The following is a 17,963-nucleotide window of genomic DNA, read 5'->3' as shown; positions in this document are numbered from 1 at the left end:
GTAAAGAACAAAGGTAGCATAATCTGCTTTTATTTAAAAAAATGCTGAGAAATTTTACTCAAATCCACAAATGTGAACCTCAAAGGAAAAGTCAGGGGATCCCCAGAGTCAGTGAGGTTCATCCTCTGGGGGACATGAACTTCTGTACAAACTGTCACAGGAATCCATCCAAGAGTCGTAGAGATATTTCATTATATACCGAAGTGGTGGTCAGACTGACTGAGCCGCGCTGTTAGTGTAACGTAAAATACCTCACCACTGTTATCTGGTAGTTGACATATTTGTGGCACAATCTGAACCTCATACTACATTTTCCATCATCATTTCCCGTCTAGTCTCTGAGGCAACATTCAAACATCATCAGAGTCTGAGAGGAAACAATCAGAGCGAGCGTCTGTAAACAAACCATTTCTCACTTCCTGTTGCTCAGCCTGAAGACGACACGAAGTCTGACCCCGACTTTTATTTCACTCCTCTAACCTTTAAAAGTCAAATTTATTAAACATATTTGTGAATCAGTTCTGAGTCAGTGCAAAATCAAACAAGATAGAAATTTGCGAACACAACTATATTCACTCAACAAACCTACACTTGTATACAATAAAGTTAAAGTTTATGTTTAAGAAATGTTCTGATTTATTACAAATCTGTCCGACGCTGCAAGACAGTTTTAAGTCGAAGCATCTTTAATTTACACAACATAAACATCTTCAATCTGCAGTAATGTGTCCAGTAATTTCCTCTAGTGACGCAGAATCCCTGATTATTCCTCCATGACCCAGGTTGTGTTCATAATAATGAGGATTCTGGGTAATGTGGTTCAGTCAGTGTAAACATGTTGAATCGTGAGTTCTACTGATTGGCTCCACAGAAATCAGGCTACATGAAACTTCGGTCAGTCGTAAACTGGATCAGAGCGGACAGTCTGTCGCGTCCAGGACGAGACGACGAAGACTTCCTGCAGGTGTCTTCATCCGCGGATAATGAGGGTGGAGATCTGCCCGGGCAGAGTGTAGAGGATGAGGAAGAGGAAGATGGCGAGGATGGCGAGGATGAGGATGGCGATGATGAACTTCTTGAACTTCTTCCAGATGAGGAAGATGAAGGTCTTCATCGGGTTGACGAACCAGGTGAAGCTGGTGGTGGGACGACTAGAGGGAGGACAGGAGACAGTTTACACCTGTTCACACCTGGACTGTGTGTGTGTGTGTGTGAAGTCATACTTTGGTTTGTCGAGAGGCTCCGGCTCTTTGCGGGCTCGTCCCACAGGATTGGCCTCCGCCTGTTCTAATGTCACCAGCTGAAGCTCCGCCTCCACCTTCCCCTGTACACACACACACACACACACACACACACACATTTTTACATTTCCAGTTCCTTCGTCTCAAAGACTACGAGTTGGTTATAAACATCTGTTCCATGACGTAGAATAATACCAGCATTAGTATTAGTATTATTATATCATGTGTTTTTGTACCATGAGCAGGAAAGTGTTGCCGCTGCTGTCGGTGTACTGGATTTCCTCCGGTTTCATCTTGCTCCTCTTGTCCTTCTTCTTCTTCTTCTTCTTCTTTCCCTTCTTCTTGGCCTCCTCTTTCTCCTTCTCCTCCCTCTCAAAGTCCTCGGCCGTCTTCAGACGGGTCAGCGGCCACCAGCCCTTCATCTTCTTGGCACGGAAGATGGAGAGTCGAGGGCCGGCCCGATCCTTCGCCATGTCGATCGTACACTTACCGGACGACTTCGCCCCTCGCACCATGTCGCCGAGGCGTAACTCTATAGAGCCTGAAGCAGGAAGAGGAACAGAAGATATTTACCTTTTTTTCTTGGAAAATATTTGAGATTTTTTTAATGCTGTGTGTTTGTGTCTCACCCAGGAAGTCGTTGGCAGCGATGCGGTCGTAGTCCCAGACCTGCAGCGTCAGAACAGCCGGCTGTCGAAACTCTGACTCCTCCAGAGAGAAAAAGGACTCCTTCTTCTTATACACCACCTCTTTCTACAGGACGGGAGGAGGACATTTATTTAATAGTAGACAGATTAATCAAGATGGAAAATAATGATTAGTTGTGGTTTTAGAGGCACCAGAGCAAGGGTCAGGAGGTCAGTATAATGGTCAGGTTCATATGGAAACCATCGGCAGGTTCAGGTGTGTACCTCAGTAGGAAGGTAGTCGAAGCGGAACACAAATCTCCAGTTGAAGTTTCCTTCTCCAGTCAGAGAGCTGAAGTGGACGTCAGTCTCCTGTTTCTCTCCCTCCAGCCCCTTTATCCAGCTGCAGAGAGCAGAAACGCCTCATTAGTTCATCATGCCCTGTCCACTCCCTTTAGCCCGAAGCTAAAGCTAACAGGTCCTGGATAAAAAGTCAGCATCATCACCAGTTTATGATTGAAATAAACACATAGTGCAAACACTAATTAGTCCTAGTACCATACTGAAACTGCTGCATGACAATTTCCCTCTGGATTAATAAAGGTCTGTCTTATCTTAATTGAAAAGAAACCAGAGATGCACAATAAATATTGGCCCTTTATTGGGAAGTTTATATTATTGCCTTTTTTACCTTTATGGGTTCAGAGAGAAAGGAAAATGTCTGAGTTTTTAATCTTATTAGAGCTGTGGAGTATTAAATCATCTATCGTTGTTCGCTGCATCTTAGCCTTTCTTACCCTCAGGTGTGCATAAACTACAGATTAGGAGTTTATTTTTAAAATACAAAAATGGGAAATTATCAGTTATCTGTATTGACCTTCGGTTGCCTGTATAAGTTGAAAAAGATCTGTTATATGCCTCCCTAGAAGAAACATGTGTGTGTGTGTGTGTGTGTGTGTGTGTGTGTGTGTGAATCTAACCCTTTAACGTAGATGTCTGAGGACGGGTCACCGGTGAACGGGTTGACATCGTCCAGAAACACGTCATCAGTGTTCCAGATGATCACACGAAGCTCGTACCTGTCGTCATGGAAACAACAATAAAGGTTAAATATAGAGAGAAGAAGTCCAGCCCCGTCCGGTTTCCCTCATGGGACCTTATTTCGGAAAAACTTTATCTGGTAGTGAATGAAGAGAGACAAATCATTTTTTGATCCCGTTTCAATTGAATGTGCAGAGCTGGCGGCCATGTTGGTGTTGGTGACGTGTGTTGAGCGAGACGATGTAGTTCACTGAGCGTTTAACACAAAACTAGATGATAATTTACTTTATTTATGACAAACTGAAACCCTCTTATCTTTTAAACATCATATGTGTGACTCCTGGCACAATTCAATCAGGATCAAAAAATGATTTGTCTCTCCTCATCGACTACTGTACAACATTTTCATGAAATAAGGTCAACGTACTGTTCGGGTAGGCGGGGCTTGATGTCAACAGGGGGCGGAGCCGGGACGTCCGTGGGAAACATGTCCACCCACATGTGAAGGTAACCCTGAAACACATACACATGTAGTAATGCGAGTAGTAATATGTTGTCATTACCGTTGCTGTGACTGTTCATACTGTAGTAATTGTTTGGGTTGTTCTCACCTGTGGCAGTCCAGGATTGTCCTGGTTCAGCAGGGACCGGATCTCCACGTGTTCTGGGACCAGAGGACGAGCTCCAGGGAGGAACTCGTTCATCTCCCCCCAGCGCTGCAGCACGCTCAGGGCCGCATGCTCCTCCATCTCTAGCTGCTCCTCTGGAGAGCGCTGGTTCTTCTTCAGCAGAGCTGATAACAACAACACTGCTGTCAGGGCTGTTCACACTGTTACTACTGAGAGTCTTATTAGAGCTCGCACAGCTGGAGCTTACTGCGGTGTGAGGGGAGCTGCAGTGTACTGTTGTGTCAGTAGTGATAGTAGCAGTGATAGAGAACAAGTAGTGGGACATGATTATGCATATTTGTGTCCACAGAGGGACAATTATGGACTGTTCACTTCCACTGTGTACGTTATTTTAATATATAATGACACTTCAGAATATATAATCTCTTACTGAATGACTAACTGCGTCCGTCCTGTATGTAGCTGTCTGTCCATCCTACCTTCAGGTGTAGCGTCAGGTGGGATCTTGAAGATTTTGTTGAGGACTTTGACCTCAGATGTTCTGTACTCTGGGGACAGGATGCCGTTCTTCCTGCAGAGCTCAGCCAAGATGGTCGACGGTTTCTTCGCATCGCGCCACATATTGTAACCGTTACTGGAGAGAGAGACAAGCAGAGGTACAGGTAAATGTTTAAAGTGTCATAATACTGGTTCTAACATTGTAGCACTGTTTCTCTTGTGTCCAAGTTCTGGTACCAGTGTGTCACAGATCTGAGACTAACATGATGTAGTTGTGGTACTAACGTGTCATAGTACAGAGCCAGTCCACAGGAGGCTCTGTGGCGGCTGTAGAACCGGTTCTCCAGGTCAACATGCGTCTCTCCAATGACATCATCAGCCCCCACGAGATCGTGGTCCAGTACTCTGACGACCAACTCTGTCTCGAGCGGGAAGGACACAGTGAATTCAAACACCCTGAAAGACAGTGTCAGAGACAAAGACAGTCAGACAGACAGACGGACAGTCAGAGAGTGTCGGACAGGTGCAGGTAGACAGACAGGCACTGACTCTCCGAACGTGGGGTTGAGCTGTTTCGGGATGTATCGATCTTTGGTGTCCTGACTCTGCTGTCCAACTCGGACCACCAGATACGGGTCGGCTTTACCGTTCGGGTCTGTGGGAGCCAGATTAGTGGCCTGAAGGACACAAACAGAGAGACAGTATAACATTAACGCTGCACTGTTAACCAGTAAGGCAGCTGTAGGCAGGGACACTGTGAATATAACATAAGAGATATATGATATAAAATGTTGGACTGTTGAAGTGAGTACGAGACAAAGACGGGCTGTAGATTGATAGATAGATACCTTGACGATGTAGACTCGGACCAAGACTTTGATGGCTGTATTTTTGGGGATGCCATTAGTGATCTGACACTTTGTGTCTTCTTCATCTCCTGAATCAATCGGATAAACCAGGAAGGAGCCCTGCAGAGGGGGAGGAGTAGTACTCAGCGGGGACGAGTATCCAGTAAAGATAATGTCCTAAGTAAAATCTGTCAATGTTCTCGTACTCATGATCAAGAAAAATCCTCAGTGGGAGCTGAGTGAACTTCATTCAGACAGACATACTTTCCATCCATCATACCTTGTATTTGCCCATCAGCCTCTCCTCTTCATCCTCGTCGTCATCCTCACCACATGCTCTGCCTTTATACAGCGGGAAGATCTGCAGCCAGTCCTGAAACTGACTGAACTCTGACTCCAGATCACCTCCATACAGCTTGAACACGCACAAAAACACATTAGTTTATTATTACATAATATCTGTTCTGCCTCCACTCGTCTGTCAGTCCACATCATGATTCAGACTGTCAGGAAAATTATGTTCTGAACAAACTGAATCCAAAAGTCCGATCCGGGCTCTGTTTTGAATTACAGTCTGTCTAATGAGAGAAAGAAGACTCTTAAGTGCAGCCTGGACTGACGGACTGGACTGTAAACGGTGACCTCACACCTTCAGTGTGGAAATCTTCTTGCGTTTGGGAGGCTCGATCTCCACCACCACAACATCCTCCTCCTCATCCTCGATGTTTTCCATGGTCAGATTCCCTCCATCTGAAAAAAACAGACAACAAACACAATTCTTGTAACATTGTTGTTCGTTCATTTATATTTTGTAAAGTGTTCATTTATTGTTCATATTTTTTAGTTCATGGTTTCTCTTATGTTTTACTGCATCGTGCAGCGCTTCATCTACGTCCACATATTTATGAAACTTTTTGGTCTTCGTCTGTTTCCTGGTTTGAGCCCTTTAGTTGAAATCTTAAAGGAGCTCGAAGGAACTTTAATTTCGTGTTGATTCTGGCGGCCCCTGTGGATAAAAGTGGCATGAGCACTTCCTCCTCCTGTCATAAACATCTCGATCTGGCTAGTGCGTTCATTTGTTTTGAAAGCAAGTGTATGAAAAATGTTTTGTGCGTCTGTTTTAGGACTATTTTTCATTTTTAAGCACAGCAAGAAGCACAGTGACGAGGGAACGTATCTATTTGTAGCCATAAAAGATGAATAACTGTAATAGAAACAGGAAAAACTACACTGACTTTTTATTTGCAGAGACAAGTTTTTTCATATTGTCTCCATCAGAGCTTCACCAGAGCATCATCAAGTGGACATTAGAGGAACTGCCGCTGAAGACACTTCAGCTTACCATCAACACTCAGCATATTTCTATTCAACAGACAAATATTTTAAAATACACATTATTATCTCTGAAATACCAAAGTAGAAGTTAAAACTGCACCTGTCTCTGCTTGTTCGTCCGCCTCCATCTCCTCAGCAGCCTGCAGACGGTCAACACATCAGACATGGTGAGCAATCTATTGTTGTAGTTATTCTGGTATTTAAAGCTGACATGTATAACACATATTAAATGTAAAGAAATTCAGTTTTAACACATGTAATTCAGACGACATAATATTACATGTTACTAGATGTCGGTCCCTGACAGACAGGTAAATCAGTGTCTCACCTGTCTCTCCATCTCCTCCATTGAAGCGTAGTATTTGGACCACCAGTCCAGTTCCTCCTTCTCAGGCAGCTCCTCCTCCAGCTCCTCGCCGCCCTTCATCAGCTTCTTCAGAGGAGCCTGAGGGGGCAAAGTGTCAAGTCATCCTTTCATTCTTAAAAGTGAAATATGGATTCGATTTGTCTGAACAGTTTCCGTTTTATGTTTTTAACACAGAGAGGACAAAGTGGGAGAGTTTAACATACGTACATTAACCAGCTTGATGGGGTTGAGGGGAATCTTTGACTGTTTAATTGACAGACCGCTGAGTCCAATTTTCTTCACTGATGTCAGAGGAGTGACCGGCATCATGGTCTTCCTCACTGGAGAGACACAAAGACAGACTGTGTTCATAAAAACTGAAGTAGCAGAGAGCACAGCTGTGAGAAACAACTCAGTCACAGAGCTTCAGACTTCAGCCTGATGTTTGAATCAATTCACATTCTAGTTCAATTGTGCAAACATAATTGACCGATTGCTGAATAAACAAAAAACTCCAACCTTTAAGTCGACAGTACTTCTGTGAATCCTGCCTCCACTACTTCTTTACTCACTCTTACCCTTTGGTTTTGGCTCCTCCTCCTCCTCGTCTGGCTCCCCCCCGAGCTCAGGTGGGGCGTAATCCATGAGGCTCTGAACCACATAAGACCCGACCAGAGCGAGTCGACCGAATGCCCGATGCTCCACCACGAATAACGTCAGAGGAGGGTGGAGGTAGGTCTGCTCCGGCAGCTCCTGATTGGACCAAACACAGGAAGAGGAAAACAGGAAGGAGGAAGTTAGTCGTGTTTCTGCGTCATATCAGCATCTCTTTAAGTCAGATATGTGGATCCGACACTGACCACGTCGATGTAGCGGACCAGCTCTTTGAAGTTGGGATGAGTCTTGAAGTTCTCGATCTCTTCAGACTCCAGTTGTCGTCCTGCACACTCCATCTTCACCAGGGGGCGCGACACCTCAAACAGCTCCACCCGCTTCAGCTCCCGTAGACCCCAGAACAGCACCTGAACACAAAAACGCACAGATAGCATCCTTTACGACCCAGTTACCTCACAGATTCAAGAGCCTGATGTCCCATAAAACACTTAAACACATCTGCAACATTTTGTTTGTGTGAGACCTCAATCCTGAAGGTCTTCAGAACGGGTCGGACTCCTTCTGGAATGATGTAATATCTCTGCTCCTCCAAGTAGGTAAGATCCTGAGGGTCCACACTGCTGGGGAGACAGGGCTGCAGGGGGGAAACAGTTTTTTTTGTTTACTGTCTCAGAAAAATAATGTATACTGCTATTTTGTAGCTTGTTTAAGGATAATTCTGGTTAATTACAACTCTTTTGGTGATTTTTCTCCATCATTCCTGTCAGTAAACAAAACATTGTAAGCAGCATTGTAATCTTTGCTTCACTTTTGACTGCCAGGCAGGTGATTAGTGCCTCTGCCTCTCTGCTGGGAGCGAAAGAGAAGAATAGATGTGTGTCGTCAGCATAGAAGCGTCCAGAGAAGTTTTCTATATCACCTGCTAGGAGCAAACCTTCATGCAGGATCTATCAAACAGTATTCCCATCTCAGCTATAGACAATGTTATTTTCACTGATAGAAATGATGGACAGAACTGCCAAAATTAAAGTCTTTAAAAACTACTAAAATCGGCAGTGTCACCTCTCCAAACCCAGAGTAGTCCAGCTCGATGAGCTCAAAGGAGGCCAACAGCTCTCCAGCGGCCGCCCTCCCCAAGTTGATGTCATAGAAACGGAGGAGCGGTTTCTTGTAGTACTGCTCCACAGTTTTAAACTCCGGCTCGGCAAAGGCTCGACCGAGAAGCTTCACTCCTCCCTGCACACACACACACACACACACACACACACACACACACACACATAAAGAGACAGAAGCAGGATGTAGGATTGCATGGGCTGCCTTCTAATAATTTAGTCCGTCCCAGTAGCTGAAATAATCATAATTACAAACTCACTTAACAAATTTAAACAAAAACTGAACAAATTTCCGCTTTTACTGCTTTTCTGCATGTGGCTTGTCCAAGTGGTGTTGCCGTACCCAACTGCCTAAGACAGCGGACACATTCGAGCATACCCTATTCAGATCGGGCTGCTACTCACATCAGGTTGTTACAATGTCAAATGCAGACTGCCAGCATGTTTTTTCTGGCTATTCAGACCCACAATGTGCGCAGTGAAAAATACATCACATCGACTGAGTCACCAAGGTCAGTGTGATGTCTTTTAGTATGCTTTTTTTTCTTTTTACATTTCATGCTACAGACTGTGGCAGATGCACGAGAAGAGGGTCAACGTTCAAGGTGCGTACTGCATGCAACAGCAGGGAAGTCTTTTCTGATAAGAAAAACCTTCAGTGCCATTCATTGCTCTTCTCTCAATCTAATATACTCTCAAGTTCTGATGTAACTGATGCTTTAGCAGCTACGCTAACCTCTTTAGGAGCCGCCATTGTTGTTTTAAAGCAAACAGTCACTTCTCTCACTGGTCGTCACACCTGTAGCTGACAGCGGTTCCTCATACGTACGTACTATAGGTAAAAAAGTATGTGATTTGGAACGTAGGTGAGAAGGACGCCGGTGTTACCATGGGGTCATAGTCGTAGATGTTGATGATGATGAGGGGCAGGTCTTGTTGAAGTTCCTCTTTCGTTCCCTCAAGCAGAACTCTGTCAAACAACAAACTCTCACACCAGGCTGGAGAGAGAGTATCAGACTGCACCTGAACACACACACGCACAAAGTTCAGTTTACTGACAGTTTGTCAGTGAGAAACAGTCGAAAGTGTAATTTGTTGGATTGATTTCACAGAGCGGGTCGATGCATGTGCGATGTCACAGTTTGAAATCAATGTGCCCAACAGTTACAACAATTGAACCAGAGGGAGCGTTGCATCTACCTTGGTGACCTGGCACTGTGTAGAGAAGAGGACCTTGGCGAAGGGATCTGATAGGCCGTCACTATCAGCAGCCATCAGGCCACGCCCCTGGTACAGGTGACATCGTAGCTGGAAGTACCTGCTGTCTGCAGAGAGAAAGAGAAAGAGAGAGGTCTACCTTTACATGACCAGGTCCAGATATAGCTTCATGGATCACAAGTACAAATACAACTATTCAATGGGCTTTTATTTTGGTGGACAAACTTCTGTGTCCTGTGCAGAATCTAAACCCGCTGCTGGAGTTTCAGCTGACTCACCCTGACAGGACAGACTGACAGGAAGCTTCCTCCTCCCCTGTTGGACCGGCCTCCTCTGCTCCTCCTCCTCCTCTTCATAAACTGGCAGAAACTCCTCCGGCAGGCAGGTGATGGCCTCTTTGCTGTACTTGGCCAGACCGATCCACAGGTAGACCTCCAGTTTTGCAAAGATCTCGCTCGCTGAACCTCCTGGAGACTGAAAAAGACAGACAGATGAGCACTATCCATGGTTTTAGAGACAGAATAGCAAACAGCAAGTGACATCAGCTGCTTTTTATTTTACTGCACCAGACGCCCTTAAAATCCTTTTAGAAATTTGAACTTGTCCTTCAAAATAAAAGCCCAGTGATTAGTTTGTGCTTCTTATATCTTTCGGCCATCCCAAAACAGGATGCATCACTTGTATCATCAACGATTTTAGAGACAGAAACATGAGCTCCATCAAAGACTTTAAAAGACGTCAGTGTTGGAGCGGTTACCTTCATGTAGAGGGTGGTGACTCGGCCACTGTCCCGCCCCCTCTGCTCCTCCACCAATGAGAAGATGATGGAGTAGGTGGGGATCCTGACATAAGCCAATCGCTTTCTTCCACTCAGTAACCACAGAAATACATCTGGGATGGTAGTCTGGGGCTGCAGAGAAGGTGGTGGAGGGAAAGGTGTCAGACCTCAGAGCATGTTGTAACCTGTGACATCATTGTGGTGACCTATGGTGACCTCTCTATGACCTCTGACCTCTTTAGCCAGTCTGCGTAGTGTCCTCAGGAGTTTCCTGGCGTCCATTAAACGCTGTTTGGCCGTCCGCCTGGTGACTCTACGCCTGGCCCTCACTGCCTGTCTGGCCAGCAAGACCTGGAGACAGACAGACAGACAGACAGACAGACAGTCAGACAGATAGACAGGTAGATGGCAACAGGTAGAAAGAGAGACACTCACCAGATTCTTCTTGATGAACTCCTTCCTGCATCTGTCCAGGTTGTTGGGACGCGACTGAGACCTCCTGTCTGAGTAGACACTGAACTGTCTGCAGAGACAGAGAAGACAGACATGTGGACAAGTCAGATCAAACTAAAGCTAATCTAATTTTCTGAAGGAGCAGACTTACTTGCAGGAGGCCACCAGCTCCAGCAGCACCTCCACCAAACGCTCCTTAGCTTTACTCTTCGGCCTCCTCAGGAGACGCTCCACCTCATCGAGACCGATCTCCTGAAAGAGCCGTGAGGAGCAGAGGAGGAAATGTGATGAGAGTTTGAAGGCATTGTGTTCTACATTTCAATGAATAAAGAAACTCTTGACTCTCACCAGCCTGTCGGCCATCTTGTTGAGCCAGTTCGCCTGATAGAGGCGAAAGCTGTGATCCTCAAACTGACACCAGATAAACAGACAAGGCTTCTGCCTTATAGAGGGCGGCTGGAGAGGAAGACACTGGAACGACCTGAGAGACAGACAGACAGACAGACAGGCAGACAGACAGACAGGCAGGCAGACAGAGTTTAGAGAAGTGGCAGAAAGTGAATGCATTGTGTAGAAGTTACCTGTGCAGGTGCACTAGTTACTTACCTGTCGTACTCGGTGGGCTGCGGTCTCATGGCAGCGGACACAGATCTGTTCTCAGGTTCAGGACTCAGCACCTCGTCTTTGTCCAGCTCCTCCTCTGACTCCAGCAGACCCTGCACCTCCTCATTGAGATCCTCCCTGCTCCTCCTCAGCTCCTCTCTGCTCCTCCTCAGCTCCTCCTTGCTCTGGCTTTTCTTGGATCTCCCAACCTCGACGGCCTTCCCATAATTCCCTGCCAGGAACAGAACAGCAGATGAAGCGCAAGGGTTTGATGTTGAAAATAAAATTCAACATCTGAATCTGTTGCTTGCAAACATCAGCTCATTTTGAACCAAAATTAGTCCACACATCCAAAACATAGAATACACAACTTACCGATGGAGAGTTCAAAGCTCAATGGTTTGGTTCCCACAGACGGGTCTATCATAGTGACTTCAAACAGAGATGCAAACAACAGGAAGTCCTCCCTCTCTCCCAGGTAACCCTGAAGACAGAAAATATTACGAAAAAAACTGAGAACTGCTCGATGTCATTCCTCTGTTTTGTACCTGAAACACCTTCTGATTTATTTTCATTTCAATTCTTTCTCTTCTCTTTTCTCTTTCAACTGTAATATATAGAAAGGAAATAAGAAATGGGAGGTAGACAGTAAGACAGAAGGAGGAGAGGCAGAAATGGAGAAAATGTTTTTGAAGTGTGCTAATGAGAAAAAAGAATGAGAAACCGAATTTCAGGAAAAGTGTGTGAACATAAAAAGGAAACATTGGAAGAACAATGTAGAAATGATACAGATAGTCATTTATTATAAATTATTAGATATCACAGACACAACCAAGACAGTTTATTTAAAGAGGGTGATGATGATGGTGTTGGTGACTTCACTAACCTCAGGGAGAGGATGAGTCTCCTCGACCTCCACAGTCACGGCCTCTGGTACCTCAACTCCTGCATCTCCTGAGTCGTCTACCAATCCTCTAGTAACTGGAGACGCTATGACGACAGCAAGTAACCAAACTGATTAATAAACTACAAAAATCTCAGTTTTCAAAAATATGTATGTATACGTGTGGAGAGGACCTACATGTTGGAGCGTACTCTCTGATTGTCTCACATTGAGGAGAATTTACATTTTAATTTATGTTTGTGCACTAAAAAACATTAAGCTGTTCTCCGTTGTGTTTCACCAACATTCATATATTATGACCACAGTGTCCCTTTAAAAGTTGTATTTCTGATTTCTCCTGCCTCTCCTCCTCACCAGACTGACCTTCCTTCTTCTCCTTCTTCTTGCTGCTCCTCTTCTTCGTCAGTCTCAGCTTCCCCAGCGCTCCTTTCATCTTCGAGGACACACGAGAGGGAGGTCACAGAAGAGTCAGTGAGGTCATTTGAGATCAGACGCTGAGATCAGGGGAGTATCATTCAGATCACGTAAGATTTATTAGATTCTGTGATTGCCAGGGTAACGACATCCTGAGAAACAGGAAGTAGGAGGTACCTTTCCCATGGCAGCTGAGCCTGTGTCCGCGGTGACGGCGGAGGGGGAGGAGTAAACCTCCACGGTGAGGCCAAGGAGGATCCGACCCCGGTAGTAGATTCCTTCACCCAGACCCTCGTTCAAAGCCTGGAGGAGAGAGATGGTTAGTCCAGTTCAGTCTGGATCAGTTTTGTTTAGTCTGGTTTAATCCTGCAGACATTTTAAGGTGGATTGAAAAGATCACTACAAAGCAGGGCCAATACAGCACAATGCTAAGCTAACCAGCCTTGAATTTACTGCACAGACACAAGAATAGTATCAATCCTCCAATTAAATCTATGGAAAAAGTAAATAAATCTGTTTCCCAAAATGTTGAATTATTGATTTAAATGTCTGGTTTACCTGGTGGACGTCTCCAAGGGTGGAGTTCTGAGGGGAACCGTACAGGTTAACCCAAGATGGACCGAAGGTGGGGTTAAACCCTGCAGACGGACAGATAGCTTTCTGTTAGCAATAATTTTCAAATAAAAGCTAAAAACGTCACAATCAAGTAAAGGCTGGTCTCCCTTAAAAGCTCAAATTGTAAAATCATGTCACAGACAGCGTACACACACACCACTTCAGCAGCACCAGGTCCAACATCACAACAACAAAGTCATATCACACAACTGTTTCTATTTTAAACCCTGTTCTCACTCACTAACTCCAGTTACTTCTATTTACTTTTGGTCGCTGCTAAACTACGGTCAGTTAAACTCAACAGATGTTTCAAATTAAAAGCCTATCAGGAAACAGGGTAATGCCCTTCAAACACTGAAAGACTTTTGATGTGAAGTGTATGAGCCAGAGGTGTTGAGTTAATTGAGAGAATCAGATTGTATTAATTTGTGAATAACAAAAAACAAGACGGTTTCTTACTGAAACATGATCAAATAAACTCATGGAATTAAAAAATAAAGGCCTGTTTCTAATAAAAGCCAGTTTCAGACAGAGACCTGGTTCCTCTCTGCAGGTGAGGTAGAGAAACATTAGATAAAAAGAAAATGATTGTGTATTGTAAAATGTGTCAACTGCAGGTCGTACCGTTCCTGGTGTGATCAGAAATCTGCTGAAGGTCCAGGAAGTGCGTTGCCAGGGCGATGTCTCCCATCTTGGCATCATCAAGGATCTGAACTCTGATTCGCTGAGCCAGAGGAGGAAACTGCTCGATGAAGGAAATCTCCTCGTTCCAAACTGGACAGCTGGTGGCGCTGGCAACTGACGTCTCCCCCTGAATGCACACACAGACAAACACGTGGTACACTGTAAAATCTGATCTTACTTTAATATTCTTCTTTAATTGGTAATTCTGAGGTAATACGTTTCCTGACTTCAGACTTTCAAAGTCAACTTTTATAATTTACAGTGTCGGCTACCTTTTTTTTTAGAAAATTTTAAATTTAGCGACTCCTAGATAATAAGAAATCTTCAACCAAAAAGGTTCCAAGAACTATGGAGCCAGAGGAACAAAACTAGTAAATAAAGGTCAGCAGGCTCCCAAAATGTCATGAACCATCAGACAGCCCAACACCCCCAGAGCACAAATGTTTGTGGGATCTGTAACTTTTGCACAGGAACTAAATGTGTCTGGTTCCTCCAGTTGAAACACAGTTTAAGTTTCTGAGTTCCTCAAAAGGTCCTTTTCTCCTAAACTCTGGACGAAAATTGAATAACAAAAACGTTGAGTACCTGTTGTCCAGCAAAAGTCACTTGTACGTAGGGATCAATGAAGACTGTCCGTTCAGTGGCCTTTGACATCTTAGCCATTAGCCCCGCCTCCATGGTGGGCAGACCCTCTGCCTTGTAGATCCGGACACGAAATCGAGCCCACGGACGCTCAGAGGCCATGCCACGAGGAAGCAGCAGGTTCCTGCAGGAAACGCAAATGAGCTTCAGAACCACGTTGGACCAGCTGATTCACGACTGCCATCACAGCTGTTTTACTGTTAATGATGTTGACGATCCATTACAGCACTCTCAATGTGTTGTTACTGACTTCTCTATGTCCTCACTGGCTCCGCTGGAGGACGATGGCGGCAGACTGGGTATGCCCAGAGCCTCGCCCTTCATCAGCACATTGAGACTGGCCTTGATGTAACCTTTGACCCCTGACCTGGTGTCTGCTGGGTCGGTGAGAGGAGCCCACTTCTGGTAGAAGCGGTGGTCTGGAGATACAGAAAGGACATATGTCAGTGAGTACTGCAGTATTTTGATCAGAGTACTGCAGCGTGAGAAGTACTGGTACCTGGCTGGTTGTACACAGTGGATAGGTCGATCTTAAAGGTTCCAATGTGGGTCATCAGGAAGGCCAGAGTCCGCCTGTGGAACACCTGAGAGGAGGTGACGTTACAGGTGTTCACTTTGGCCACACCCATGTCTCTCACCATGGCAACAGCAGGAAGCAGAAATGAAAAAACAACGAAACAGTGCAACTGACCTTTATCTCGATGACTTTATCAAAGAGGATCTGTTGGTTCTCCTGAAACTCAAACTGGAAGTTCTGAAAGAGGAGAGCAGGTAAACATCTGTTTCTTACTTCGCTGTACTGTATTCTTGTGTATTCTTGTGTATTCTAGTGTATTCTAGTGTACTCGTCTCTGCTGTACCTCATTGTAGAAGGGGCAGTTGGTGGATTTCTGTGTCGCTGTGTTTTTTTTCTGATTTCCGACTCTTATGAAAACTGCAGGGTTGATGTTCACTCCAACGAGCTTCTGAGCCTCCAGGATGTTCACATTCACCTGCACACACACAACAAAAAAGCTGGAACTGAACGAACCCTCGTCACGCAACCCATATCAGTGGGACAGGGCCTGTAAGGGGCTAAATATCACCTCAGGATCCTCCAGGAGGAGCTTGAGGGGGTGGCTGGAGAAAACAATGCCTGGGCGACCTTTTGTAAGCAGTCAAAAATGGATGGATGACTGAACTCACCTGGAAGCTCTGGACTCTGGGCGCCGCAGCAGCAGCACTTCTGGTCATCGGCCTGCAACGACTACACACACAAAAACACACACAGATGAGTTGACATAAGGCGGACGGACAGACAGACAGAAGGCAGATGGACAGACAGACAGACAGATGGACAGTAGGGTAACCAGACCTCAGCAAAGGTGTGAAGATGATGCTGGAAGCCTCCAGGTCCATCAGGTCATCATCATAATCATCATCATCTTCATCTTCGTCCCCAGTCTTGACCAGGCTTCGGCCCAGACGCCGAGCCTCTCTCTCCAGCTGACCTGGGCGAGTGACAGTCAGCTGACTGAAAGAGAAAGAGAGAGAGAGAGAGAGAGAAAGAGAGAGAGAGAGATGAATAGTTTCTTCAAATTTTCAGTGTGCTTTGATTTGAGTTGGTAGAAGGGTGTGTGTCTTCATACGGCTAAAGAACAGACCTTCACTTACATGATAATAACATGATACACTGTCATATTTAAAGGTGAAATCAAACCCGAGTCCCAACTGATACTTGAACTTGTCAGATATTATCTTTTACATCAGTATCAGTACCGAGTAGCTCTGGTTTGGAAGATGAATGTGTGAGTCGTGTAATTTCTCACCTTTCAGGGTCATCAAATCCGTCATTCCTGATGACCAGAGCTGATCTGAGGATGAAGAAAGAGAAACACAATGACAAGAGAAACAAGAATCGTTTGTTCACTCTGACATTTGTTGGAGGTTGATTGTTTTGTCTTTTCTCAGAGTTTGACAAACAGTTTCCTTCTGCTGCCAATCTTTGTGTTAGGGGAGGCTAAATTTGTCCTGATTACGTCCTTTCACAAAGACAGACTTTGGCTCTAGGTCAGATAGACATCAGATAGATAGATGTCTGGATTTATCTGTCCCACAAAGCTGTCTTCTATCTTAAGTAACAAAACATGACTGAATGAGCAACTGCTGCTTATTTTCTAAAATATCAAAACTTTATACTGGAAATCGCCTCAAACCACTGGAGACAGTTGCAACAACTAGAGACGGCTGTTTTTACAGTTTACTGGAGAAGTTTTTCTCCAGTTCTTGGTGATCTTACTCATCCTCCTCCTCTTCGACTTTCAGGAAGTCGAGTCCGTCCCAGCTTCCTGCTGTTCCTTCGACTGGATGATACCGAATATCCAACTCGATGTAGATCTACAGAAAGACAGAGTGAGGCCAAAAAACAACAAGTGATACAACAGTGTGTGTGTGTGTGTGTGTGTGTGTGTGTGTGTGTGTGTGTGTGTGTGTGTGTGTGTCCATGTGTGTGTACTCACATCAGTTAGGCTGTAGTTAGCATCAGTGAGCGGTTCCCGTAGCAACAGCCTCCCTGAGGTAACAACATGCTGGAGACTGACGACCAGCTTACCGAGCAGTCTACACACACACAAACACACACACACACACACATTTTAGAATTTGAAACAATATGCGTTTATGTGTATCTTGTGTGCATGTGTATGCGTGTGTGTGTATGTGTGTGTGTGTTACCTGTTGGAGAAGACTTTACTGTGGTTGTAAACACTGATGGACAAAACTTCATCTCTGATCACTTTACCATAGTGAGGCCAACGGAAATGCTGCACACACACACACACACACACACACACACACACACACACACACACACACACACACACACACACACACAGGTTACTTTCCTTGTTGTTTCCTTAATGCTCTGAAATGTCACAGCCTTCTTCAGCCAATAGAAATAGCTCAAGTGACCCTGCACAAAACATTAGTCACATGATAACAGGTGGTCATACATCAGATATATGAGGGGAGATGGTAACAAAGACGGTCCGTGGTGTTGGATGTGAAGTTTAAGGTTCAGTGTCTTGCTCAGTAATATCAGAGCCGAGGATCAAACCACAAACCCCGTGATCAATGACCAACACACTCGGTGAACTCCTCCTGAGATACAGCTGCTGTGTTAATATCAGGAAAACTGAAAACTGAAACTTAAACTAGAGTTTTCTATACAACCATTTATCACTATGTGCTAAGTTGAGGCACATACACACACACACACACACACACACACACACACACAGAGAAACACCTGGTCACACCTGAAGAGCAAACAGCAGCCTGACTCAGTGGCTGCACACAGAAATGTAGCTCAGAGACTCAC

The 17,963-nt window shown here is 45.0% G+C and overlaps 1 protein-coding gene across 1 annotated transcript; it reads right to left on the bottom strand.

The window, feature by feature from the left end:
• Positions 1–393: 393 nt before the first annotated feature.
• On the bottom strand, positions 394–16,087 carry fer1l4 (fer-1 like family member 4). Its single transcript, XM_084348018.1, has 43 exons — positions 15,960–16,087; positions 15,791–15,851; positions 15,466–15,597; positions 15,297–15,359; positions 15,105–15,189; positions 14,856–15,024; positions 14,549–14,729; positions 13,904–14,090; positions 13,223–13,302; positions 12,842–12,967; positions 12,614–12,683; positions 12,233–12,336; positions 11,722–11,830; positions 11,350–11,578; positions 11,092–11,224; positions 10,895–10,995; positions 10,726–10,813; positions 10,525–10,641; positions 10,270–10,422; positions 9,791–9,986; positions 9,495–9,619; positions 9,183–9,317; positions 8,242–8,415; positions 7,703–7,813; positions 7,425–7,586; positions 7,143–7,317; positions 6,793–6,905; positions 6,547–6,663; positions 6,319–6,358; positions 5,533–5,633; positions 5,164–5,298; positions 4,884–5,003; positions 4,585–4,712; positions 4,321–4,491; positions 4,017–4,171; positions 3,520–3,701; positions 3,336–3,421; positions 2,848–2,946; positions 2,153–2,270; positions 1,871–1,994; positions 1,478–1,782; positions 1,224–1,324; positions 394–1,151 (listed from the first exon to the last, which is right to left on the bottom strand). The coding sequence occupies exons 1-43, from the start codon at positions 16,001–16,003 to the stop codon at positions 971–973; spliced, it is 5,586 nt and encodes a 1,861-aa protein (XP_084204144.1). The 5' UTR covers positions 16,004–16,087; the 3' UTR covers positions 394–970.
• Between the last annotated feature and the right edge of the window lie 1,876 nt (positions 16,088–17,963).

This window comes from Pagrus pagrus (genome assembly GCF_965226575.1).
Source record: "Pagrus pagrus genome assembly, chromosome: 3".
Taxonomy (NCBI): Eukaryota; Metazoa; Chordata; class Actinopteri; order Spariformes; family Sparidae; genus Pagrus; species Pagrus pagrus.
Note: the sequence above shows the minus strand (reverse complement) of the source record. Positions and strands in the feature narration are given on the sequence as shown.